General features: G+C 53.0%; 3 protein-coding genes across 14 annotated transcripts in view; 2 read left to right on the top strand and 1 right to left on the bottom strand.

Moving 5' to 3' along the window:
• The window catches only part of Prss50 (serine protease 50), a 6,995-nt gene extending 2,673 nt beyond the window's left edge, over positions 1-4,322 (top strand). Inside the window, exons 3-6 of the mRNA XM_021173040.2 lie at positions 910-1,072; positions 1,917-2,200; positions 3,423-3,589; positions 3,986-4,322. Coding sequence (XP_021028699.1) covers positions 910-1,072; positions 1,917-2,200; positions 3,423-3,589; positions 3,986-4,222 — 851 coding nt within the window. The 3' untranslated portion in view covers positions 4,223-4,322. The remainder of the gene's footprint in view (positions 1-909; positions 1,073-1,916; positions 2,201-3,422; positions 3,590-3,985) is intronic.
• Positions 4,323-5,181: 859 nt separating this feature from the next.
• Tmie (transmembrane inner ear) lies at positions 5,182-19,983 on the bottom strand. Of its 5 annotated transcripts, XM_021172756.2 has the most exons (6): positions 19,133-19,983; positions 15,090-15,292; positions 13,298-13,528; positions 10,161-10,278; positions 6,996-7,145; positions 5,182-6,466 (listed from the first exon to the last, which is right to left on the bottom strand). In XM_021172756.2, exons 3-6 carry the CDS (start codon positions 13,391-13,393, stop codon positions 6,369-6,371), a joined length of 462 nt encoding a protein of 153 aa, XP_021028415.1. In that variant the 5' UTR covers positions 13,394-13,528; positions 15,090-15,292; positions 19,133-19,983; the 3' UTR covers positions 5,182-6,368. The 5 variants fall into 5 exon arrangements, with proteins under 5 accessions (XP_021028415.1, XP_029337466.1, XP_029337465.1 ...); XM_029481606.1 differs by lacking the exon at positions 19,133-19,983 and having other exon boundaries at positions 13,298-13,589; positions 15,090-15,248; XM_029481605.1 differs by lacking the exon at positions 19,133-19,983 and having other exon boundaries at positions 13,298-13,600; positions 15,090-15,248.
• Positions 19,984-20,033: 50 nt separating this feature from the next.
• Als2cl (ALS2 C-terminal like) overlaps positions 20,034-23,245 on the top strand; it is a 20,470-nt gene continuing 17,258 nt past the window's right edge. For 2 of the 8 annotated variants that reach the window (XM_021172121.2, XM_029481602.1), the window contains exons 1-2: positions 20,034-20,099; positions 22,620-22,729. Coding sequence is in view for 3 of the 8 variants with exons in the window: in XM_029481596.1 (XP_029337456.1) it covers positions 23,044-23,053 (10 nt within the window). In the remaining 5 variants the exon portion in view is untranslated. The other 6 variants (XM_029481596.1, XM_029481598.1, XM_029481600.1 and 3 more) reach the window with 5 other exon arrangements.

The raw sequence follows: 23,245 nt of genomic DNA on the forward strand, positions 1-23,245 counted from the left end.
CTTCCCTTCCCTTCCCTTCCCTTCCCTTCCCTTCCTTTCCTTTCCTTTTTTTTCTTTCTTTCTTTCTTTTCTTTTTTTTTTTTTGAAACAGGGTTTCTCTGTTTAGCTCTGGCTGTCCTGGAACTCACTCTGTAGACCGAGTTGGCTTTAAACTCAAGAGATCCACCTGCCTCTGTCTCCCAAGTGCTGGAATGAAAGGTGGTCTCTGATCCCCCTACCCAGGGCAGCCAGACTGAACCATCTCTCTAGCCCCCTACTTGAGTCTTCACAACTTTTTCCGTAGCGCCCTTAGCAGTTGGCACTCCCCTCTGAAGGCGAGTACATCATGACCTAGAATTCGCACCAGCATTTAATATCACAAACACTTAGCTTTTGACAGGCAGGTGTGTTATATAGTTTAAGGCTGGATATTCCAAGGCCAGGCAAGCTTCCATGACTTTTGCTACGTTTCCTCTATGGGGTGTGCCTGCTCCCTCATACAGCCTGTTTTATTGTTGGGTCATCTATCTTTATCTCCATGAATCACAAGAGGAGATTCCCAGAGAAGGGGCAGGGATCCACACTGGGTCAAGTCGGGGGAGCAGTCTGCAACCAGATAGAAATACAGGTGCATTTGTGAAGGGTCTGGCTGAAGTTTGTTATTAGAGTGCTCTGGGGCCCAAGCTGTAGGAACAAGGGAATAGGCACCTGAACACTGCTCAGGTTTTTCTGAAGCTGTGGCTGTCCTGAGGTGGATGCTGTCATTCCATAGCAACACAGAGAAAAGGTTGGGTAGCTACAGGTGAGTGGCTAGAGAGACTAGAGAGACTGGAGAGGCTAGAGAGGCTGTGGGTAGGGAGAATGCAGACAGAGCCACAAGATGTGGATAGGTGAACTCATTCCTCATTAGACTCTTTTCTTCCTCTTTAGTCTGTGGCTCCTCCCACGAGCCAGACCCTACTCTCAGGGACCCAGAAGCCATGACTCGGCGGTGGCCCTGGATGGTCAGCGTGCAGGCTAACGGCTCACACGTCTGTGCTGGCATCCTTATCGCTTCCCAGTGGGTGCTGGCTGTGGCCCATTGCTTGAGCCAGTGAGTTGGGGCCCAGGTGGGTGGGTGGAAAGACATTTGGAATGGCGGAGTCACAGTCACTCTGCCAGGTGACCCATCGAGTAGCAACTATGTCCTGTGTGGAGTCCACAGAGCCAGCCTCACCCGCACCCTGAGCGAGGGAGGGTTGAATCTCACAGGTTCCTTCCCGGGGTTCAGTTTTGGCATGTACCCACCCTTTGCCCTTTCGCCTCCCCCTTCAGTCCTGTGAAGTCACTCTGTAGGTGAGGCTCAGAGGCTCTGAAGGTTCTAGGTCTTTCATTTCGATTAACCCTCTCTTGTCTTCTGAGAGAGGCCCCGACTTAGAACCTCTCAGGTGAGTTAGAGACAAGAAGATAGGCATGCATTGTGTAGAGAAAAAGAGGTGGGTGTGCCAATGTTCTGGGGCCTGGGAGTGCCTGAGAGCAGCATCTGTATTTCCCATGAGGACTGACCAGTGAAAGCGTGTTCCTACGAAAGGTGGCTTGAGATTTAGGCCATGGCCATTACATAGGGACTCCGTTACCGACCGAGGTGAAACGGAGGAGAAAAACTCAGGTTCTGACTTGAGGAAACAGAGACCATATCCCAAGACCACTTCCTACACGTACATCCCTGAGCAGGCCATGGCATTTCTCTGAATCTCCATTTTTCTCCTCCACACAATGAAGAGGACCGCACCGTGTGTGTAGGACTCTATCATAAGGAATAGGCTGGGGGGCTTGAAGCAGAAGGTGGCCTGCCTGGATTTGCTTAAAGGGCCACAGTGGTATGGAGGGCAGGATTGGGGGCTGCTGAGGCAGGAGCCTGGAGCTGATGGAATACACCCCCTACCCCATTCCCATAGGAACCATGCTAACTACACAGTGAGGGCGGGGAGCCCGTGGATTAATCAGACGGCAGGAACCAGCTCAGATGTGCCAGTCAATCGGGTCATCATAAACCGTGGCTACCAACCCAGGCGGTACTGGTCATGGGTTGGCCGGGCTCATGACATCGGCCTTCTCAAGCTCAAGTGGGGGCTCAAGTACAGTAAATACGTGTGGCCCATCTGCCTGCCTGGCCTGGATTATGTGGTGGAGGACAGTTCCCTCTGCACTGTGACAGGCTGGGGATATCCCAGGGCTAACGGTGAGTCAGAGTCCCCAACCCCCATCCTAGGGTGCACAGATGGGAGAGAAGACTTGGGTGTGGCTGGGGTGGCCCATGGACGAACATTTCTGGGGTGCCTTTTTTAAGGAGCTGACTGATCCAAGAACTTTCTTCTTGGCGTCTCATCTCTCAAGTTTCCTGCCCCTTGGGGTGTCTTGTCAGTGAACATAAGATGGTCAGTTAGGCCTCTCAGAGTCACGACCACTGACGTAAACAGAACTTTCTTTTTTGTTTAAAGATTTTTTAAAAAAATTATTATTATATCTAAGTACACTGTATTTCAGACATACCCCGAAGAGGGCGTCAGAGCTCATTACGGATGGTTGTGAGCTACTGTGTGGTTGCTGGGATTTGAACTCAGGACCTTTGGAAGAGTAGTCAGTGAGTGGACCTTGTGAGACTCTCAGCGTTTCAGACACAAAACTGCATCTATCTATTCTGGGAAGCATCTAGCAGTCCCAAGAACCAGTCTCTTGTACTCTCTACCTGCTGATGCCCTACGGGTGTGTGCGGGTGACAAGCTCTCATTCTGAGACCTCCCTGCTCTCAAGAAAGTTCTGTGTAGTAGGGCTGGGGAAATGGCTCAGGGGTTAAGAGCTGAGAGTCTCACAAGGTCCACTCACATCCCACTTCCCTCCAGTGCCCCGCCCCGCATCCCTTGTCATTTCCATTGTAGGAGCAAGGCTCTCATACCTGGCCACAGGATCGTTTTTTTCTGATGGGTTCTGGGAATATCCACTCCCTTTACGGAGTCAATGCACAAGAGATATGCCCTTCTCTGTATCCTTAGGGACCCGATTTCCCCCCTAACCAGCCATGCTGTGGCCTATCTGGGAGTAAACAGAAGTTTGCTGACTCCCAGGAGTTCAGGCACCTTTTCGGTGGGGTGGAAGGTAGTGGTGGTGTGGGGGTGAGATAGGGGATCCGGGTAGGGTTGTGGGGTGGGTCTTGGGAAGCTTAGTGAGAAAGAGGCCCCAGGGTTTTGGCCCTGAGAGTCCTGGCAGGCACTTGGAAGAGGACTAGCAGAACCAAGAGGCCAGTAAGTGTAGACTATGTTCCAGCATGTCCTTGGGACCTGCTGGCCCGAGGGAAAAATAGTCCAGATATGGAGACTTCTCTGTGGTCGCTATGCAAAGGAGACAGAGCTGGTGTCTGTGGGCCACAGTTAGTGGCTAAACCTGACTGGGGACCTGTCCCACAGGCATCTGGCCCCAGTTCCAGTCCCTCCAGGAGAAGGAAGTCTCTATCCTGAACAGCAAGAAATGTGATCATTTCTACCACAAGTTCTCCAGAATCTCCTCTCTGGTTCGGATCATCAACCCTCAGATGATCTGTGCCTCGGACAACAACAGGGAGGAGTTCTGCTATGTGAGGACCGCTGTCCCTTGCTCACTTAGCTCAAGCAGTGGACGGATGCAGGAGGCAGAGCTGAGGGCTATAGAGAGGGGAGGGAGGAAGGATGAGAAACATAAGCAGGGGTGGGGGTGGGAGAGGATGGAGGGGAGGGGAGGACGGGATGTAGGGACCAGAAAGGGGGTGGGCTGGATAGGATGGGGATGAGCCTGGGAGGGAGTTGGGTGTGGAGATAAGATTGATGACGGAGTGTCCTATGGGGAGGAACTGTCATCTTTGTTCATACTGGGAGGGTGGGTTATGGAAAGAACCTGGTTGGGAACATCCTGGGTGGGGTCCCTGTGTCGGGTCACGCCCCCCTCAGACGTGGCTTCACCTCCTTGATCTTTTTAACTTCTTCCCTCCTTACAGGAGATAACTGGCGAGCCCCTGGTCTGCTCTTCAGAAGGCACATGGTACCTGGTGGGAATGATGAGCTGGGGCCCAGGCTGCAAGAAGAGCGAGGCCCCACCCATCTTTCTGCAGGTCTCCTACTACCGGCCATGGATCTGGGACCGGCTCAGTGGGGAGCCCCTGGCCCTTCCAGCCCCATCCAGGACCTTGCTCCTGGCTTTCCTTCTGCTCCTCATCCTTCTGGGCACACTGTGACACTGCCATGTCTCTCCTTCCTTCCCCTCCTCCTAAGTGCTGCTGTGGGGGTGGCACTCAGCCTGCCGGAGGTGGGGAGGAGCTAGCAGAGATTAAACACTTCTTTTCCCCATGTCTCCTCCTTTCTGAGCCTGCTTCCAGTGGGATGCAGGAAAACACAATGGGATGGGCACTTATACTGAAGAGGGTGGGGCCTCTACAGGTTTGGGGTGGCTCCTGCAGAAAGCAGGGTATATGAAGGGGCAGTGGAAAGATTAGGATGGGCTCCCCAGGCTGACGCTGGGGCTATGGGACCTCCCTCCCAGACCCCTAGATGGAGAGTGACATGTCCCTTCTGTGAGACTTGAGTGGGAATTGGACTCTCCCTGGTCTTGACTGCCTGATGGCCAGTACCTAGAACTCTCCAGAATAGTATTATCAAAGCTCCATAGAGTACTATGTCCTGCCTCCAGGCCGGAGGTTCAGGTACACAAAGGACCCAGTGGAGCAGACACACTCCCCACAGGCTGCACCAGCTGCTGCTCTGCATGCCCTCGAGTGGCTTCCGCCGCCCCTGGGTTTCCACTGCCTTGCCACACAGAGCGATTCTGGTGTGTCTTAAGAGAAGCTCATGGACTGGACCCTGAAGGTAAAGGTCCAACTGTGTCTACCCAGTCAGGGTACTGGACTTCCATGATAGGGCCTTCTGTGATCCCTCCGGCCCCGCCATACTCCTTCCTCCTGCCAGCCTGGCATGCTTCTCCTCATAGGATGAGGAGGGCTGATTCCTGTGAGTCCAAACACCAGGTTCAAACCGTCAGAGGCCTGTTGAGAGCACGGTAGTGTGGAGGAGAGCCCCACTTAGCGCTTCAGTTTCCCTCCCTGTCCTCTTGGTGCGGTGGGACGGATGTAACTGCTCCTGTCACTGGGCTTTTTTTTTTTCCTTAGTCTGGGACAGGGGTCAGGGAGAGAATGTCAGGCTTGTCTGAGGCACCTTTTATTATGTATTGTTGTGTCACTTCTACAGGAGTCCCCAAGGGCCTGACAAAGCATGGGGCCGGGGTGGAATTCCACCTCAGGATGAAGTTTTCTATGTCTAGGCCTGAGAAGGCACCCAGCTTTATTTACAAATTTCCTCCGGATACCTTTTTAGCAGGCTTTCCACTTGGAAAGTCTTCCCCAGGGTCTCAGTCCCCAGCTCTGGTCAGAGCTCCTCATTTTGATGCTGGAAGCGCCTTGTAGAGCTCTCCTCTCTAGAGCCAGCCCCTCAATGGCATTTCAGTTTTCTTCTTGGCAAAGATTTTTTGTTGTTGTTGTTGTTATTGTTTTGGTTTTTTTAGTAAGGGACATGGCAGAAGAGAACCCCACACACCACTGTGTTCAGCAGGCAGATGGCTGACTGCTGCCATCATCAGAGAGTCCTGGCCGTAGAAAAGGCAACTGTAGTAGTCAGCGCTGGTGCCCTGCGTCTTAAGTATTTCTTGATTCCCATGAGGAGGTCCAGGCTCCCTCGCACTGCTCACTCCCTTCAGTCCTCTGTGTTTTAGACCCCACCCCTGAGCCGGGCCCTGGGCCTCCTGCCAGCCCCTCAGTGGCCTCAGGTCTGTCACACTGTTACCTTGTTTACAAAGCTTTGTATCTGCCAGGTCAGGGACTCTCCTGCTAATGGGGCCACCCTAGCAGCCAACTTGGGGCAATCTCCTTGCTATTTGGGGCGGCTATCTAGCTATGTCAGAGAATCTCTCACGTCACAAGCTCCCCTCCAGCCCTCCCTCTGGGTTTTTGAACAACCTGTTCAGTCTTGCCATCCTAAATGACCAGTCCCTGACTCCTTCATAGCCACTTCTGCCCCTAGCAAGAAAGGTGGGATGGAAGTTTGTCTGGACGGGGAGGGGAGTTTGAGGCCACTCTATAACTATGGAAGGACAGTGGCCAATGAGAAGTGCCAGATGGATGATGTGACAGGAACAGAGTCCAGCATGGACACTAGTGAAGTCTTGTCCCTACATCTTTGGGGCCATGAGGTAACGGACCATGGCCTTGGCTTCCCCTTAGACCACCGCCTCTGCAGTCCATGTATTAACACGAAGTCCTGATGCCTGGATCCCGGCCTGAACTTGTGCTTCAGGGCCTGTCAAGCCCCAGCTGCCACCTCAGGAAGCCGCCCTCACTTCTCTCCTTTCTTCTTTGCCTCATTCTTCTCGTCCTCCTCTACCTTGATAGCCACTGTGTCCACACTGTCCTTCTTCTTTTTCTTCTTGTCCTCTGAGGGGAGGGCGGGGGGTGGGGGGAAGAGGCCAAACCACAATGGTGAGACAGGAAATGGCCGCAGAACCTCTCCTCTCCTGCCCTTGCTCCTCAGATCTTTTTTATTTGGGATGTGTGTGTGTGTGTGTGTGTGTGTGTGTGTGTGTGTATGCCTATGAGTGCAAACATGCATGAGCATGGGTGTAGAGACCAGAGGTTGATGTTGGATGTCTTCTATAGCTGTCTGCCTTTAATGTGGGCGTTGGAGCACCAAACTCGGGTCCTTATGCTTGTACGGCAAAGACCTTACCGAATGAATCGCCTCCCCAACCCCTCCACAATTCTTCTGCTAGAAAACAGGCTCCTTGTTTTAGTTGCCTAGCTCTGACTAGTTTCTGCTCTCTGCTCTCCTGGGAGAGTGCCCAGCCCCTTCTCTGAACCAGCTGCAGAGAGAGGGCAGACACAGGTTCAATTGGAACAATGGGAGTGAGGAAGTGGCTGGCTGCAGGGTCCAGGGCAGGCTGCAGTTGGACTGAAACTTACTCACCTCCAGGGATTTCTGTGAGTTCATTAAGGGGAGGCACAGTCTCCAGTTTGTCTGTGTACATCTTGGCCGCCTTTCGCTGTAGATACCGAGCCTCGATCTCCTTCCGCGTCCGTGGCACACGGCAGTTGAAGACACAGCAGAGTGTGATGACTGTATAGATGTCAGAACAGGTTTGGCTGGTATAAGGTCTCAGCCAGACTGAGTGGTACCCAACTAGTCCTGACTCCGTCTGCTTAAGCAGGTCTCACATGAGATTTCTGCAAAAGCCTAAGGTGACCTCCCAGGCAAAATCTGACTTTACACAGATGCACGTGGCCCCGTACTTAATGTAATGCTTTACTGTCAAATTCTTAGCAACTTGGACATGGAGCCTGAGATTTTCATTGTAGTAGCCCACAAATTCTATAGGCAGCCTTGGTCTGAGAGTCTCTGACCACACCGGGTACTAGAGGAAAGGGAAGGTCTTAGGTATGGCTCTAGCTAAGGCTACCTAGAATCACCCTGTGCTTCTGACCTAGGGCACTCTGGGTGCTCCTAAGACACCCCAGATTTCCTTCTCCAGCCTCTTGTCACAGACAGAGGTGCCTTAAACACCCAAAGGTGTGACTGCATCCTCTTCAGCTTCCCTAAGGACAAGCCTGGACGCTGGCTGGGGAAGAAACCAGTGAGGCCGCCCAGACCCTGTCCCAGGCATTTACTTCTGAGGGAGTTATCCCTGGGATGTTTTTCTGGTTAAAGGCAGCTATGCCACGTCAACTGGGTAGAACATGGAGCTGGCCTGTCTAGTGATGGGCAGGGCAGGGCTGCCAGGACCTGGCTGGCTGGGCAGAGTTTATTTTTCTAAGGCTCCCACAATCTGACCACTGTGGCCCCAGCCCCTAGGGAGGGGGTGGGGCTGGTTCCTATTATAAATAATGTGACCAGACAGAACTTCCTGGCAGGCTACTGAGGTGTAGAGGGGCCCAGGCATGACAAGCCAGGTCTATTTTGAGGAAATGGATCAGACCAGGGAGTCTAGGGTCATCTTATTCAACCAACGCTGTGGATCTTGAGCCAAATATTTTGCTCCCATTTGTCTCGCCCAGACTTTAGAATGGGAGAAGCAATGGGAATGGATGGATGGACAGACGGACAGACAGATGGATGGGAGAGATTGTCCAAAAGCCTCCACTGCTGGGAACTGAATTGGGTTCCTTTGGGAACCATAAGCATCCAGGAATATGCTGGGGTAGGAAGAGGCTGGCTGCACTAGGGTCCCGGTGTATGGCTCTCTGGGGTTAGACCTGAGCCCACAATGGTCTTTTATTACCCAGAGTGCTCTGCTTCAGTCTTACCCAGACCCCTGTGTGGATGCTTTGGACTCAAGGTTTTTCTCATGCTCCAATCCTACTGGCTTGGGTCATCTTTGTTAGTTATTCCAATGTTACCCTGAGGACCCTGCTAAGGCTCCATGTAGCTGGTGCCAGGTCCTGGGAGTCCAGAGCTCAAAAGAAGCTGGTCAGGCAGCTGTTGGCAGCCAAAACCAGGATCACGTACTGCCTGCCCATCCAAACCTGCCCTGCTTGCTTCTCTTCAAAGAAAATGAATAAATATTTGGGATCAAGTTCTGAGGCCCAGGACAGAGCTGGGAATTATAGCGACCCCCAGGGGAGCTTGATTCATCCCTAGCCCTCATCCCTGAGGGAACTGGGGGTGGGGCAATGCTCCACTAACACCTGCCTGAGTCCCAGCAGCCTGGGAAGCAGAGAAGACAGCTCCCCACCATCACCCCCAGAAGCTATGCTATGGAAGGTGCCACCGCTGACCTGCATCCCTGACCTGTCCCACTCTAGGGAATGCAGTTAGTGGTGGAGGAATGACCTCCACGTTTGACTCTGTGAGTTTCTGGTGTGGCCCCAAGCCCCTCCACCATTCTCTGAGAGCAGAGCCTGGGAGAGGCTTCAGGTTCCTAGCTGTTACTCTGGGGGTGGGGGTACCCCAGACGTGTTCCCTTCACTGCTCTGGGGCTCCTTGGGGATTGCCCCTCAACTCTGCCTCTTGATAACAAGGGTGGTCTCCCTCAGGATACCATGGCTCTGGCTACAGGCACACTTTTTTGGGGGGCAATCACTGAGTGCCTCCTATCTAGGTCTTAGCTGGGGATGCAACCAGCTAGTCCCCCACATCTGGGAGGAGTGAGTATTCTCTCTAGAGAACACTTCGGGTGCCAGGAGAAGCCTGTACGAATCAGACGTCTTGAGAGCCTCTCACATCTGGATGGCTTCTCTGTGACCATTCAGCAGTCTAGACCATCTCTTGGGAAAACTGCCACCAGAACTCAAATGTCACTTTAGCCTCCATTTTGGGTACATTTTGGTGATGTCTCATGGGTTTTATCTGAGACCTGGCATAGAGGCCAACTTCTGCCTAGCTTCTGCCCATAACTGTCCCCTCTGGAGACACTTCCCAGCCAGCCTCCCTCTGGTCCACAGCTCAGAAGACCACTCCTCTATGGTCTGTTGTAAGTGGACGGCTATCTTTTCTCTTTGCTCCCCCCTCCTTGCTCTTGCTTTGTGCCCTGGTGTCCCACCTGGTCTGCTTTTCATTCAATTTGTCGTCACTGACCAACTCCACAATGGGAGAAGGGCGAGGGATCCATACCAATCCCATTACATCAGTAAGAGTCCAGACTGGAGGAGAGAAATGGACCCCCGCTTTGAAAAGTAGGTATGAATCATTTCTGGAAATGGCACTTGAAGAGGTAGGGCTCAGGGTCTGGAAGCCGCCTCTGCTCGGTGTCTGGGGAGCCTCTGGTGGAGGCTGGTCTTGCTTGGGGACCCTGGGTGTGGGCTCTCTGAATTGGCCAAAGCGCAAGAAAAGCATCAGGAAGCCAACCATAGGAAAGATGACATGTCCTGGATTCAGTTGGAGTCCCCTATAATTAACATAATTGCCGTGTGGCTGCTTCCCTGGGCCCAGCAGAAATCTTCGGGTCACCGCTGGCCCGTCAGCCCTCCACAGGGACTTTGTGTGACTGAGGAGGTGCCAGAGACCACTCTTGTGCGTGCTTAGCCTATTTGAACTGCCCGGAATTGCAGCTCTGAACCCAAGGCATACAGTAGGGGCCAGGGATGCTAGAAGGGCTGTGTTCCTCCCGTGGTGGGGTGGAGAGGGCAGGGTACTCACTGATGGACAACACGAAGAGCGAAAAGATGCCCACCACGTGCCACAGGCGCATGTCCCAGAACACCACAGTCTCCTTGGTCAGTGGGGGCGGCTTGGGCTTTGGCGGTGCGGTGCTGGGCTGTGGGTCAAGAGAGAACAGAGTGAGCCAGGCCCAGGCTAGCAGGCTGGGATGGGGTCAGCAAGGACTCAGCCCACACATTTTAGAATCCCCAAAAGGTTTCAGACATTCACAACCAACACCCTAGACCTCAAAAAAATCCAAGATTCAGAATAAGAGCACTGATCAGAGTCCCAGACCGTGTCACCAGGGACTTGGACTCGAAGGGTGGTTGATGCTTGGGGAAACAAGGTTCAAAGAAGCAAGCGTGGACAGTCTGTCCTAGTCAGTGCGGATGGGGTCTCAGGACCAAGGTCAGAGACAAGGCAAGGCCTGTTTCATGAGCCAGGTGTGCTGCCTGGTAGACTGGTTTTGCTCTCGTCTCCCAATAGAGCTCTACAGCTAGACTACATGGGTAAGACTCTCCTCATGCAGGTGTCCACACACTGGCTCCTGCCCCATTCACTCATCACCATGCCACCTAGGCCTGTCAGGATAAGCCGAGAAAAATAGTAATGTAGCGCCACCAGGTGGCTATACCATGTAACTGCAGCTAAAGGAGACAAGATCTGTGTGCTTTTAGGAGGCACAACGAAGCATCAGGTCTAAGGGGACAGGGTATTAAAAGATAGCAACCTGCCTTGCGTTTATAGAAAGCAAAGGGAATAAATACATCACTGACCTGGGTGGTTTTGAGCTTTGCCCTGGGTGTGTTTGTTTTTTATAGATGCTGCGCTGGGGATTGAACCTGGGGTTTTGTGTGTGCTAGGCAAACACTCTACCAACTTAGTTTCATTCTCAGCCAGTCCTGAGTGTTTCAAGGTTTATGCGACTCTGTCCTGGGTGTCTATGGGAATGTGGCTGTGCCTTATGGACTATGAGAGAGGCTGGTTCTGACTAGAAATAGATATAATCCTGTCTCTGTCAGAAAGTTTGGCTAAGGGACAAGAAAAAGGGTGAGACCAGGCATTTGTGCAATAATATGTCAACTCCTAAATGATCAGTAAGGATGGGCTAGAAGTGTCCCTTGTGGCTATCTGAGAAAGAAAAGCCACCTGTTTCTCAACCTCTCTCCCGTTCCCACACCCCCACTGCAGCCTATAAACGTAGATAGGCACCTTCCAGAAGCCAGGTACTTCCTCATCTAACCACCACACCCATGGGGAGGGCGACCTATGCCAGGCAGCCCAGACTCACTGAGACATAGACTGGTATGTGACGTCTAAGCTCTTTTCTGTTCACTAAGAGGGACTAGTGTGGGAATCTCTCTTCTTTACTCTGAACCTCGGGTTTTTGTTTTTGTTTTTTGAAACAGGGTTTCTCTGTGTAGCCCTGGCTGTCCTGGAACTCACTCTGTAAGACCAGGCTGGCCTCGAACTCAGAAATCCGCCTGCCTCTGCCTCCCGAGTGCTGGGATTAAAGGTGTGCGCCACCACACCCGGCTTGAACCTCAGTTTTTCTTCCTGTAATTGGAGTAGGGTAGTGCCAGCTGCTTCTGGGAACCCTCCAATCTGACAGCAAAACTGGCGATAATATATGACTAAATCAGCATTATCTCTTGGTGGATTGGGACCCCCCCCCCAGAGGGCAAAGAAGTATGTGGATACATGGCATGTGTGGGCCTGTGGGCACACATATATGGGCAGAGGGCATATGTGTAGTTGGAGCAATGTATAGGTGGTTAGGTTCCTGATTGCAGCATCAGAGTTGGGAGCCTGGCAGTGGCTGCTCCCCGTCTCACAGGCCTGGTGTTTTGGCCTGACTGACTGACTAACTGGAAGATCCTGAACAGGCTCTTGGTGGAGGGTGACAGGCAACAACCAGGCATCTTAAGATAGGCCCCATAAAGGTAGAAATTCTGAAACTTGGAGTTTCCTGTGTCCTTCAGAGGCACAGCCTGGTAGAGTGGTACCCTGCAGGGCAGGACGGAGAGGAGACACGGATCCCAGCCCTGTCTGTACGTCCATGCTTCCTAGAAGAAAGGCCTTGCATGAGTGGTAGGCAGATGGCCTCCAAATGCGATTTCCTCTCCTATGCCCGGGAGAAGATGAACTCCTCTGAGCGGGGAGACTCCCTGCCTCAGAACTGACTTGCCTGTGGCTGCAGCCTTTGCTCTGAGGACAGCTCAGATTCTGTGCAGGGGCCTCAGGGCAGTTGATGAGAGGCCCGAGCCTGCCCCTTGGGGCCCAAGCCAGCCTGGCTCCCCTTACAGGGGACTGATACGTGACTCAAGCAGCCTCTTCCACACCACTGGTCAGTTGCAGAAGGGACACACTACACAGGGGTACAGGTATCTGTATCACGAGGTGTTGCCCTCAGACTCACCAGTTCAAAGCTCTGCCCTCTCAGAACCCTGAGTGTGACTAACTCTGTCTTCCATCCCACCCTGTCTGTCCCTTAACAGCTGCCTCCCAGGCCTCCACTCTGTCCTCCTGCCCTTTTGCCTCCTGACTTCTAAGTCAGTTCTGCTATCTCCTATTGGAAAGGCTGCAGGTGGCCCCAGCCAGGCTACTGACCAACTTCCTCCGCCCACCCATCTTCTTCACCTCCTCTCTGGGCTGAATTCTCTCAGCCATTGTGTGACCTTTTCTCGTTATTCTCTTCCAAAGGGGAACTGTTCAGAAACCTTCCACAGTTCCAGTAATCACTAGATCTTAGGTGGATTTTCCCTGGTCCGGCCTAAGGTAGGGAGACGTGTGTAGAGAAAGGCCAGTTCCCCTAGCATACCCTAAATCCAGGGTCCGAATATCCTCTATGAGACTAGAAAGCTAAGACCTAAAGGTCCCCTCTCCCCATCCTCTAGGAAAACAAAGCCCAGATGGCAAAACTGTATCCCTCCTCCACACATGGACACAAACTCCTTGTGTCCCTGAAGTCAGAGGCTGTGCTCCGCTGTCAGAGCAGTGACTCTAAGCGTGAAGGGCAAGGGGCCATGTCACCCCACCAAGCAAGATGAAGGGATAGAGTCAGCTCCCCGCACGCGCCGGCCCCTGCCTCAACGGTGCCAGCATCCCGAGCCCTCCATGACGCCGTGCCTCACCTCTACCAGCTGCGTGGCGACACCCGCCAGGCAAGCCCCCAGCGCGGCGCCGCCCAGCGCCCAGAGCCTCCCGGAGCCACGCTGCCTCCCGGCCATGTTCTCTCGTTTGCCGCGCGCTCCGGTGCAGGTCCAGAGAGTCCAGGGGGCTGATGCACAGAGCTACCAGGTGACTGTCTCTGGCCACCAGCAGGCGGGGACGGTGGTGGTGGCAGCGGCCGCGGAGAGTTCTGGCTGCGGGCGGTTGAGTCCGCATCATTTATTCATCTTGGGTGTCAGGTTCCCGGGACGCCACCTGCGCCATCACTGCTGGGGTGAGGGTAGGTATGGGTGGCACCCCGCCTAAGCTATCAGACTTTTAGACCTCCCATTCCACCCAAGAACACTGAGGTAGAGGGAGTAGGGCGGGAGGAAGGGAAACAATTAGGGGTAGGTCCTTGACCAACATATACCTCCCACCCCCCACCTCCTCCGATCCTTCTCCCTTGGGCCTCAGTTTCTCCACTTGGGACAAAGGAGGGGCTGGAATCGACTGATCTAGGAGGCCCTTCCCATTCTGACGTCCTGAGTTTGGGGAAAAAATGGTACTGGACTTGGGAGGGGGCAGAGCGGGCATGTTGCCATGGTGACTGACAGGCACTGAGGGATATCCTGGACTTTCTGGGCTGGCTTCCTGCCCAGAGGCAGCTCTGGTCACCCTGGACACCAAAGCAGAGGGAGGGGAGGATGTGGAGAAGCAGAGATAGTATAGTTTGAGCTGGCCCTAGGTTGGTGTTGTGGAAGGCGCCTCTGCTCCACAGAGCAAGGTCAGCTATCCCTGGAGGATCATTTCCTGGCCTTGCTGAATATCCCGCAATATAGCCTGAGTCTTGACTCCAGCAAGTCCTTAAAGTTGGTTCCCTGTGGGAACATTGACTGCCCAGGGATGGAGTTTCTGAGCAGCTGTGGAGACCCAAGGGAGGGGCTGTGGTCTTAAGAGTCGAGTGGGAGCTGGGAAATGGAACTGAGCTATGCACAGTCCACCTCACTCTCCCATTTTCCTTCCCCACTATCACCGGCTCGCTGAGTGATAGCAGAAGCAGGCCCAGCATCTCTCTCTCACCAAGAACAGCTGTGGAGGCCAGGCCCGGCTGTGTGAGGGGGTGGGGGTGGAGGTGGGGGTGGGGACTCCTCAGCAAGGCCCTTCCAACTGGATCTCATAGGGCTCTAACCTGGATGTGCCATTGATGGATAAGGATGGAGGCCTCAACAGGGAGCAGAAGGCCAATTGCCCTTCAGGGACCGCAGATGACAGGGCAGCCAGGAAAACGGCTGCTGTCTGAAAAGGACTGTAGGCCCAAGGGGCCCATCAAAGTCAGGCTCAACAGTAGCTGGCAAAACCTAGGGGTCGCTTCATCCAAAGCAAGCAAGAAACGGAATAAAATCCTAAAACAACACGACAGGATAAACCCTTCCCCGCTGCCCCCAGGAATGCTTCTCCAACTGCAGCAGCAGCAGGTCTCTGCTTCAGCCACAGGCTAGGACTGGGCTAGGCTACGGACAGCCACATTGATCACTGTGGGTGGCAGCAGGTGGGGGAGGTGGGGATAATCACCCTCAGGGCACAGTGTTTAGAGAGGAGGGGCTGAACTTTGTCCAGGTGAACCAGGCAACTGGGTTGTGGCACTGGGAAGACCATAGGTCCTCTCTGCCTCTGCACTCTAGCCTGGAGAAATGAGGAGCCAGAGGCTATCAGAGGGCTAATGGTGGGGGAAGGGGAGGGTGCAGTGACTGTTGGCTTTGAAAGCCAGCTCACCTTAGCAGGACACATTGGTCTGCTGCTCACAGGACTTCCCTTGCTGCTCAGCCCAGGAAGGTTCAAAGTTCATACTCTTGGAAGAGGCTCAGTGGTTAGGAGCATTTGTTGCTCTTTCGGAGGTCCCAGGTTTGATTTCCAGCATCCTCGGGGTGGCTCTCAACCATCAGTAACTCCAGTCCCAGAAGATTTGACATTTTCTCCTGAACTCGGCAGGCACATGGTGTACATACAGGCAAAACATTCATACACAGAAAAAATAAATAAATTCATCTTAAGAATTAAAGTGCATTGTCTTGTTTGTCTGCCAAAAAGTAAGGCCAGCTGGACTTATGGCTTCATGGCAGAGCACTTGCCTGTGTTCAGTCACCAGCACTGCAAAACTAAATAAAAACAAATGGAAGGAGAGGGAGGAGAGAGAGAGAGAGAGAGAGAGAGAGAGAGAGAGAGAGAGAGAGAGAGAGAGAGATTTAGATGTACATGTAAAAGTAGAGGTCAGAGGAATGACAACTTGCAGAAGCCATCTTTCTCCACCATGCAAGAACTAAGAATCAATCTCATCTGTCTTACCGGGTGTAATAACTATACCATCAACTTTTCTGTTACATACCACAAGGTTTCTGTTAACATGTGAGAATAGAGAATGTTAATAAGAGAATGCCACCATCAGATTGGGCTGTGGTCCATTTTCATGTTGGATGATGGATGTTGGAGAGCCCAACCTATTGTTCGTGTTTCAAACCCTGATTAGGTGTTCCTGGAATGTATAAGAATATAGTCTCGCCGGGCGTGGTGGCGCACACCTTTAATCCCAGCACTCGGGAGGCAGAGGCAGGCGGATTTCTGAGTTCGAGGCCAGCCTGGTCTACAAAGTGAGCTCCAGNCACACACACACACACACACACACACACACACGGGGAACATAATACTGTCATACTATCTTATAGGCTTCAAAATTCAATTGACTTAGAATAACAGGGTATCTGAAAAGTCTTAGTGTAGTAGTTTTAAGTGCTAATAACCAAAGAAGTATAAAAGCTATGAACTTATAAGACATACCATTTGATAATTGAAGCTAAATGCCATACATCTATAACCCCAGCACTTAGGAGTCAGAGGCAGGAGGATCACTGTGGGTTTGAGGTCAGCCTGGTCTACATAGTGAGTTCTGGGCCAGTCAGGGCTACATAGTAAGACAGAAGAAATAGCATTTGAAAGCTTACTTATTTAAATTTCTTGTTTTTTCCCCTCTGAAGTTGAAAAAGTTGGCCAACAGGGATGTTATTCAAAATTCACAAAACATAGTGAATGTAAGAGAATTTAAATAAGTTTTCAAGTTACACCTCTTATAAATTTCTTGCATTTTTAAAAATATAACATCTGTAGTCATTAAAGCTTAAACTCAGCACTTGGGAAGTGGCTAGAGGATCAGGAGTTCAAACCCAGCCTGGGGAACCCATAGAGACATAGGACACCATGAGACCTGTCTCAAAACCAAACCAAACCAAACCAAACCAAACCAAACCAAACCAAACCAAACCAAATGACAAAACAAAGCACCTTACTGATGCGGATGGCTGTGAACTCTGGCCCACAGCTGGTTACCTAACCATCAGTCCTTGTCTGCTAAGCAGGTCCATGTGAAGCCATGCTAAATGCCAGTCTTTACTGTCATTGTGGAAGGCTCTATGGAAGGAAAGCAAATCCATAGATCTCAGACCATCAGTGCTCTATTGTTAGATGTCTAGGGTGTTTCCAGTTTTCCAGTGAAAATGAAACTTGCACACACCGTGGTCAGGATGCTGGCCTTTGCAGTGACTCTATGTCTCCTCCATTTTCTCTTTCGTTTTACTTTTTTTCCTTTGAGGAAAAACTGTGTGACACTGACTGGCCTGGAGCTTGCTATGTGGACCAGGCTGGTCTTGAACTCAAAGAGGTCTACTGGCCTCTGCTTCCAGAGTGCTAGGTCAAAGTCCTGTGCCACCACGCCTTACAGCCCTTAATTTATTAGTGTGTGTGTGTGTGTGTGTGTGTGTGTGTGTGTGTGTGTGTGTACCGAGTGCCATGCCATACATACATGTAGGGATCAGAGACCAACTTTGTGGAGTAGCTTCCCCCTTGGTAGTTTTCTATGGGTTCCCCAGACTGAACTCAGGTTGCCGGGTGTCCAGCACTTGCCTGCTTGCACTTTCTGGCTGAGCCATCTTGCCAGATCTACCCTGTTCTCTAGTGAGGGAGGAGTCGCAGGGAGGAGATCTGTTTGGCCTTAGACCTCAGAAATTGCAACACTCAACTCAGACTCCTGCCTTGGATTCAGGGCTCTGACAACCTCTGGTATTGTATGGCTTCTTACCAGGTCCCCTCAACATGCCCCTGCACCCCCACCAGCTGGGCACATCAAAGCTGGGGTGGGGGAGTTCTGGCTCCCTGGAAGAGGGCATCCCTTCCTGTGTGGTGGCATGTATACTGGCATGCCAAATACTACTTGTCCCTGCTGTACTATTTTTATGTCTGATGGGTTTCCTGTGGGGACCAAAGTCAGCCTCCAGGGCTTCTGCGTTGGAAGCCATGAGTAGGGAACTGAGCAATGGCCAGGAGACCCCATGGACACTCCTTTCATAGAGCTTGATATAAAGGAACTCAAGGCCTAGCTTTGGAGAAGCTGAGGGGTAATGAATGGACAACCTAGTCACAGAGCCAGGCTGGGATCCAGGCCACCATGGACTTAGCCTGAGGTGGGGGTGGGAGTTAGATAGCCTGGACCAGTGACACAGCAGCTGGGAGTGTTGGGAGCTGGCTGTTCCTGAACTTGTTGGCCCTAAGCCCGACCCAGAATAGCTCAGGGCTGAGCCCAGCCTGTATGTGCATGAACCTGAGCTAATGTAGTAAGACACTGGTGCGTGCATAGGGAAGGGCCTTGCATTCTGCCCGTGGCTCTGTGTCTGTGTGTCAGTCTATGTCCTTGGACACGAATGCACAAGTGCCCACGAATAGGGCTGCTACCATGGAGACTTGTGGCCCAGCTAAGTACATATGTGGCCACATGTCTCCCATGGGGAACTGTATACATGCACATGCCATGTGCAAATCTGTGAGGAGCTGAAACAGGGGCCCTGTGATGTAGGGTGGGGGTGGGGGCGGGGGGGAGAGGGCGGGGGATTCAGTAGATCTCAACCTTTGGGTACTACCGGGGGAGTGGGGCAGAATCCTGCCCTCTGTCAAGGACTAACTGGAAGAGATGCCAGGTAGGCCTTGCCTCATGGCAGATAACAGAACAGGGAGTGGGGATGCATGTGAGAAGGCTGAGTGGATGAGAAAGTTGCATCTCATGAAGGAAGCTGGGACGCCCCTTTCTTCCTCCCAGGCAGGCAGAGGGCAGGGGTAGAGAAGTAGGTATCTGGGGGATGGGGCGTCCTCAGGGGTGGGGGAGGTAGGGGCGGGGTACACAGGAGAGTATTAAAAGCAGCAAATCTGGGGTTGAGATGTCAGCTCGGTTAGTTCAGTACTTGCATGTTGGCGTGATCCCCAAAACCCACGTGAAAAAGCAAGGTGTGGTGGCAGACGATTGTAATCCCATTACAGGGAGGCAGGGACAGGCAGGTACTCACTGAGCACTGTCTAGTCTATGTGGTTAGGTGAAGGCCTATGAGAGACTGTCTCAAAAAAAAAAAAAAAAAAAAGCACCAGAGGAGACACAGCCAAACATGTCACACACGCACACACACACACACACACACTCTCTCTCACAGACTCCTGCATGGCTATACATACACATCATACATGCAAAAAAAAAAAAAAAAAAAGAACCTGTAATACATTTATCTTAAAAAAAAAGTATTTAAAAGAAAGAAAGAAAAGGCTGGAAGGAAGGAGATGTTTTGGCTGAGTGGGGAGGGAAGAAGAGGCTAGGGAGGGTTCTTGACGATGGAGACACCAAGATTGAGGCAGGGAAGTGAACAAGAGCAGCAACCGCGGGAGGGTTCCTGGGCAACAAACTCGGAGCCTGCCACTGTAGGGCAGATTGGCTGAACTTAAATGCTTACCAGAAAGCACCCCAAGGGAGCCAGGGATGCTGAGGTTGGCAGGCCCCTTCTCAGAGACTCTTAGAAGTCTCTCTTCTCTCTGGCAGAATGCATGGAGGCTGTCCAAAACTTGGGTAGGGGGCAGGTGGACTATCCTTGCTCTCTTTCATAGCTGTCTCCTCCCCAGGCTTCTCTCTGTACTCAGGCTTGGAAGGCTTAGAAGCAACTCAGCCAGGCCAGTCAGCAGCTCCTAGAAGCCGAGTGCCACTGCAGGTGGAGGGGTGACTTGCTTGCTGGCCAAAAGGGAGCCCGGCAGCTGGACAGCAGGCCTCTTTGTTACAGGTTTGAACCATGGGTCCCTCCTCCTTCCAAGACTTTGGTTTGGAACTGCGCTGCTCTTTCCAAGGTCGAAGGCTTTGGCACAGGAAACTGGCCAGCTTTAGGCTGTACCCGGAATGAATGCAGGGGGCCTCCTTCAAGGTCACACACAGCAGTAGCTGCTACCGAAGCAGGCCCAGTTCAGGGGCTGCGGGTCATCATGGCTGACTGCTCTAAGCAACAAGTTTCCCGAATCTACCCAGGGCTCCTTCGCGGGTGTGTGAGGGTGAGGGTGGGGGACCCAGTGACCCAAAGGGGGTCGGCAAGATTTCAGAGCTACAGCCTGGGCAGAGTTGGTGGGTAAGGAAATCGGGGTGACCAACAAGTTCAGGCACTGCCTGCCGTCCTCGGATCGGGAGAGGGAGGTAAAAGGTGAAAGACAGCCAGGGTGCGATCCTGGGGAGCTCGCGGACCGACCGAAGGGGAGCTTTCGCACTCTGGCGGGAGAGGCTCTGGGAGAGAGTTGTTGGCTTGGGGACATTCCGAGGCCGAGCCCCGCCTCCTCGGAGACGCCCCCGCGCGAACAACACCTCGGGGCGGGGCGCGGAGAGGAAGGGCGGCCCGGTACGGAGCTGCGCGGCCACTCGGGGCACCGCGGCGCACGGCGCAGGTAAGGGCGCGCGTCGGTGGGCGGGGTCCGCTGCCCTAGGAGCTCAGCTGCGGGTGGGGGCTCTCTCCTCCTCCCGCTGCCATGGTCACGAGCCCTCCATCTTCGGTCTCAGCTTCCTCCTCCGGGTCCCGTGGCTGCCCGGTTTAAACGCAGCGCGGGGTCCAACCTCTAGCAGCAGTGCGGAGCGCGAGCGCCGTGCCCTTCGGCCAGGCCAGAACCCGGGTGCGAGTGAATCACCCAGAGAGTGGCTGCCAGGAGCAGGTGACCTGGTCAGGGCGGAAGAGCTGACAGAGAAGCCGAAAAGGTGGTGTTGCCTGCCTGGGAGGAGCCTAGACGGATGTCCGAATGTTGGAGCAGAGTAGTCTGGGCAACTCTCGGAACTGACTGATGCGGTCGCGGGAAGCTAATGCAGAGACTGGGAGGCATGTAGGGCAAGAAGCTTGGACCCGAGGAGAGGCTGAGAAGGGGCTGAAGACTGGAGGGCCTGGAGGGCGGGTGTGACAGTTCTGTGCACTTGCCTGGAGCACTTTCTCCACTGCCCACCAGACACATAGGTTGATTAATGAATGGGCCTCTAGCATAGTCCAGGAAAAGGCCTCCACAGCAGAAATAAGGTCCATGCCACTCCAGACCAGGAAATACCAGAGTGAGTGCCATGCTAGGGTGCGGCTTAGGGGCCTGAGGGGCCAGGACTGGGTGAGGGCAGGGAAGGCCCCAGTGACCTGCTTGGGAACGATCTGGTGTGGACAGAGGCCAAGAATGCAAGGGAAGGGTCTAGCTACTGTTTAGATGGCCACAAGGACAATAGCTGAATCATCTGTTCACCCAGCTTAACTTTTTTGGCCTCACCCTGCCGCTTTTGAGCATCAAGTCTACCTGGGGTGAGAAGGGCGGCTGGGCCCTGCTAGGAATACAGGGTGTACCTCAGTGAGTCACACAGCACCTCAGAGCCACTTAGTTCTGGTGAGCCTGTTAGGACTTGGAGTGAGGAGCCTGGGTCTGAGCTCTGCACCTGATCTACAGATAGTACCTCTAGACCATCCTGGACTTTCCATGCCTCAAATTCACCATTTGCACAGCCTGCCACTCAGGACCCCAGAGTTGGCAGTAGGGAGAGTATGAGGAAGCCGTTGTGTTGACCAGAGGGCTATGGGATGGGTGCTGGGCCCAGGGCTAGAGAGAATACTCTTGCTGGCACACACTCTCAAACACTCGTGTCTGGCCTTTTACTCACGACACCGCTTCTAGATAAATCTAGAGCTCCTAGCTGGGAGACTTCTATATCAGACTTCAGATGTAGCCTTCCCGGGCCACCTTTACCATCCATGTTTAATGTCTGCCCTTTCCTCTGGTGATGTGATTTCCTGGGGGTGGAAATCCTTCTGGGCCCACAGACCTAAAAGGTACTACTATAGAGTTAGTGGCTGCTAATCTGGGTATGTTGGATGTACCCAGGTCCAGTCTATCCGTGCCAAGAGAAGCGTCTCTCTACAGTTTATTCTTTTGAGAGGCAACCACAGGAGTTTGAAATGTCCTGGTCTAGTTAGATCTCCTTTCAGAGAGGACCAGGGATGGGTAAGCTATGACGTTATCAGGCTGAGATGGATCTCTTGTGGACAGCCGGCTAGGTGTGGGCTGGGTACCAGGGTAGTTCAAGGTTAAAGGGATAGATGTTCCAGTCTATCAATGTCTGGAAACATGGTTGAGGGTCAGGGAGGTCCAGGTCACTCGGCCCACCTCAGTCCCTCGGCTGGGCTCTCATGGCCAGTGGAGACCAGATGCTGAACCAGAGGATCCCGAGTCTGTCCTCCCTGCTCTCTGCTTTTCTGTGTTTGGGGGAAGGCACTATGTTTACTGTCAGCAAAGATGGCTCCTGTTGGGTGTCTAGCGGCTTCCTTTTCCTGTCTCTCCTCCTCCCCATGCAGCCAAACTGCAGCAGGAAAGGTGGGGCAGGAATGTCTGGGCCAGAGTTCTGAGGTCCCCGCCCTGCTCTGTTCTGGAGCCAGTTCTCCTGAGCCCTAGGTTCTGCCAGGGACCTGTGATGCTCCCGGGACATTTGGGGTGCCTATGATGTCACCTGCCCATCATTGGCCACTCCGATGACATCTGACTCACCCCAGTCTGCTCGTTTCAAAAGTTTTCAGAATGTCGGGACAAGGCAGAGTGAAAACGCTTTAACTCCACCCCGAGGCGTCCCCTCTGGGTCAGGCCACTTGGCCAGATGAACATCCTTGCCAAGTGAAGACAGCGAGGTCTGGCTTCGGGAGGCTTTGCCTGAGCAGGGCCACAGACAGCCCAACTGTGGAATAGGTTCAGGCAATGTTTCCTCGCTACCTGTGCCTCGCGTCAGGATGCTGCATTGCGGCTTACTTAGAAGATCGCTCAGTTAGGGCAGCTGATCTGCCTGCCTACCTCAGTGACCCTGTTCCTGAGTGAGACCCATTTATCCTGCTCAGTCTGGTTGGGGAAGGTAGAAAACATGCTGAGTTTTCTCATTGCCCATCTGTCACCTGTCACCAGGTTTGTCTTGCTGAGTCTGATGTGTGATCTGCTCTTCCCTCGTTCCGAAGCTCTGCATGATCTTCAGGGTTGACTGAGGCAAAGTGAGGCTTGTCTGCCGGCCAATGAAGGTGGGCCATCCTCACAGGCTGGGCAGACATTTCAATGAACCTTTCTTTCTTTCTTTTTAAGATTTATTTATTTATTGTATGTAAGTACACTGTAGCTGTTTTCAGACACACCAGAAGAGGGCATACGATCTCATTACAGATGGTTGTGAGCCACTGTGTGGTTGCTGGGATTTGAACTCAGGACCTTTGGAAGAGCAGTCAGTGTTCTTAACTGCTGAGCCAACTTTCCAGCTCTCGCTCCGGCCCCTGCTTGCTCCGACCCTGCTCGCTCTAGCTGTCTTCAGACGCCCCAGAAAAGGGCATCAGATCTCATTATGGATGGTTGTGAGTCATCATGTAGTTGCTGGGAATTGAACTCAGGACCTTTGGAAGAGCAGTCAGTGCTCTTAACTGCTGAGCCATCTCTCCAGCCCCAAACTTTTACTTCTCCTTGCTACTAAGCTGTCTTCTCCCTGTTCCTTTCCCTCTCTCCCTCCCTCCCTCCCTCCTTCATTCCCTCCCTCCCTCCCTCCCTCC

Source organism: Mus caroli, chromosome 9, assembly GCF_900094665.2.
Source record: "Mus caroli chromosome 9, CAROLI_EIJ_v1.1, whole genome shotgun sequence".
In the NCBI taxonomy this organism is placed as follows: domain Eukaryota; kingdom Metazoa; phylum Chordata; class Mammalia; order Rodentia; family Muridae; genus Mus; species Mus caroli.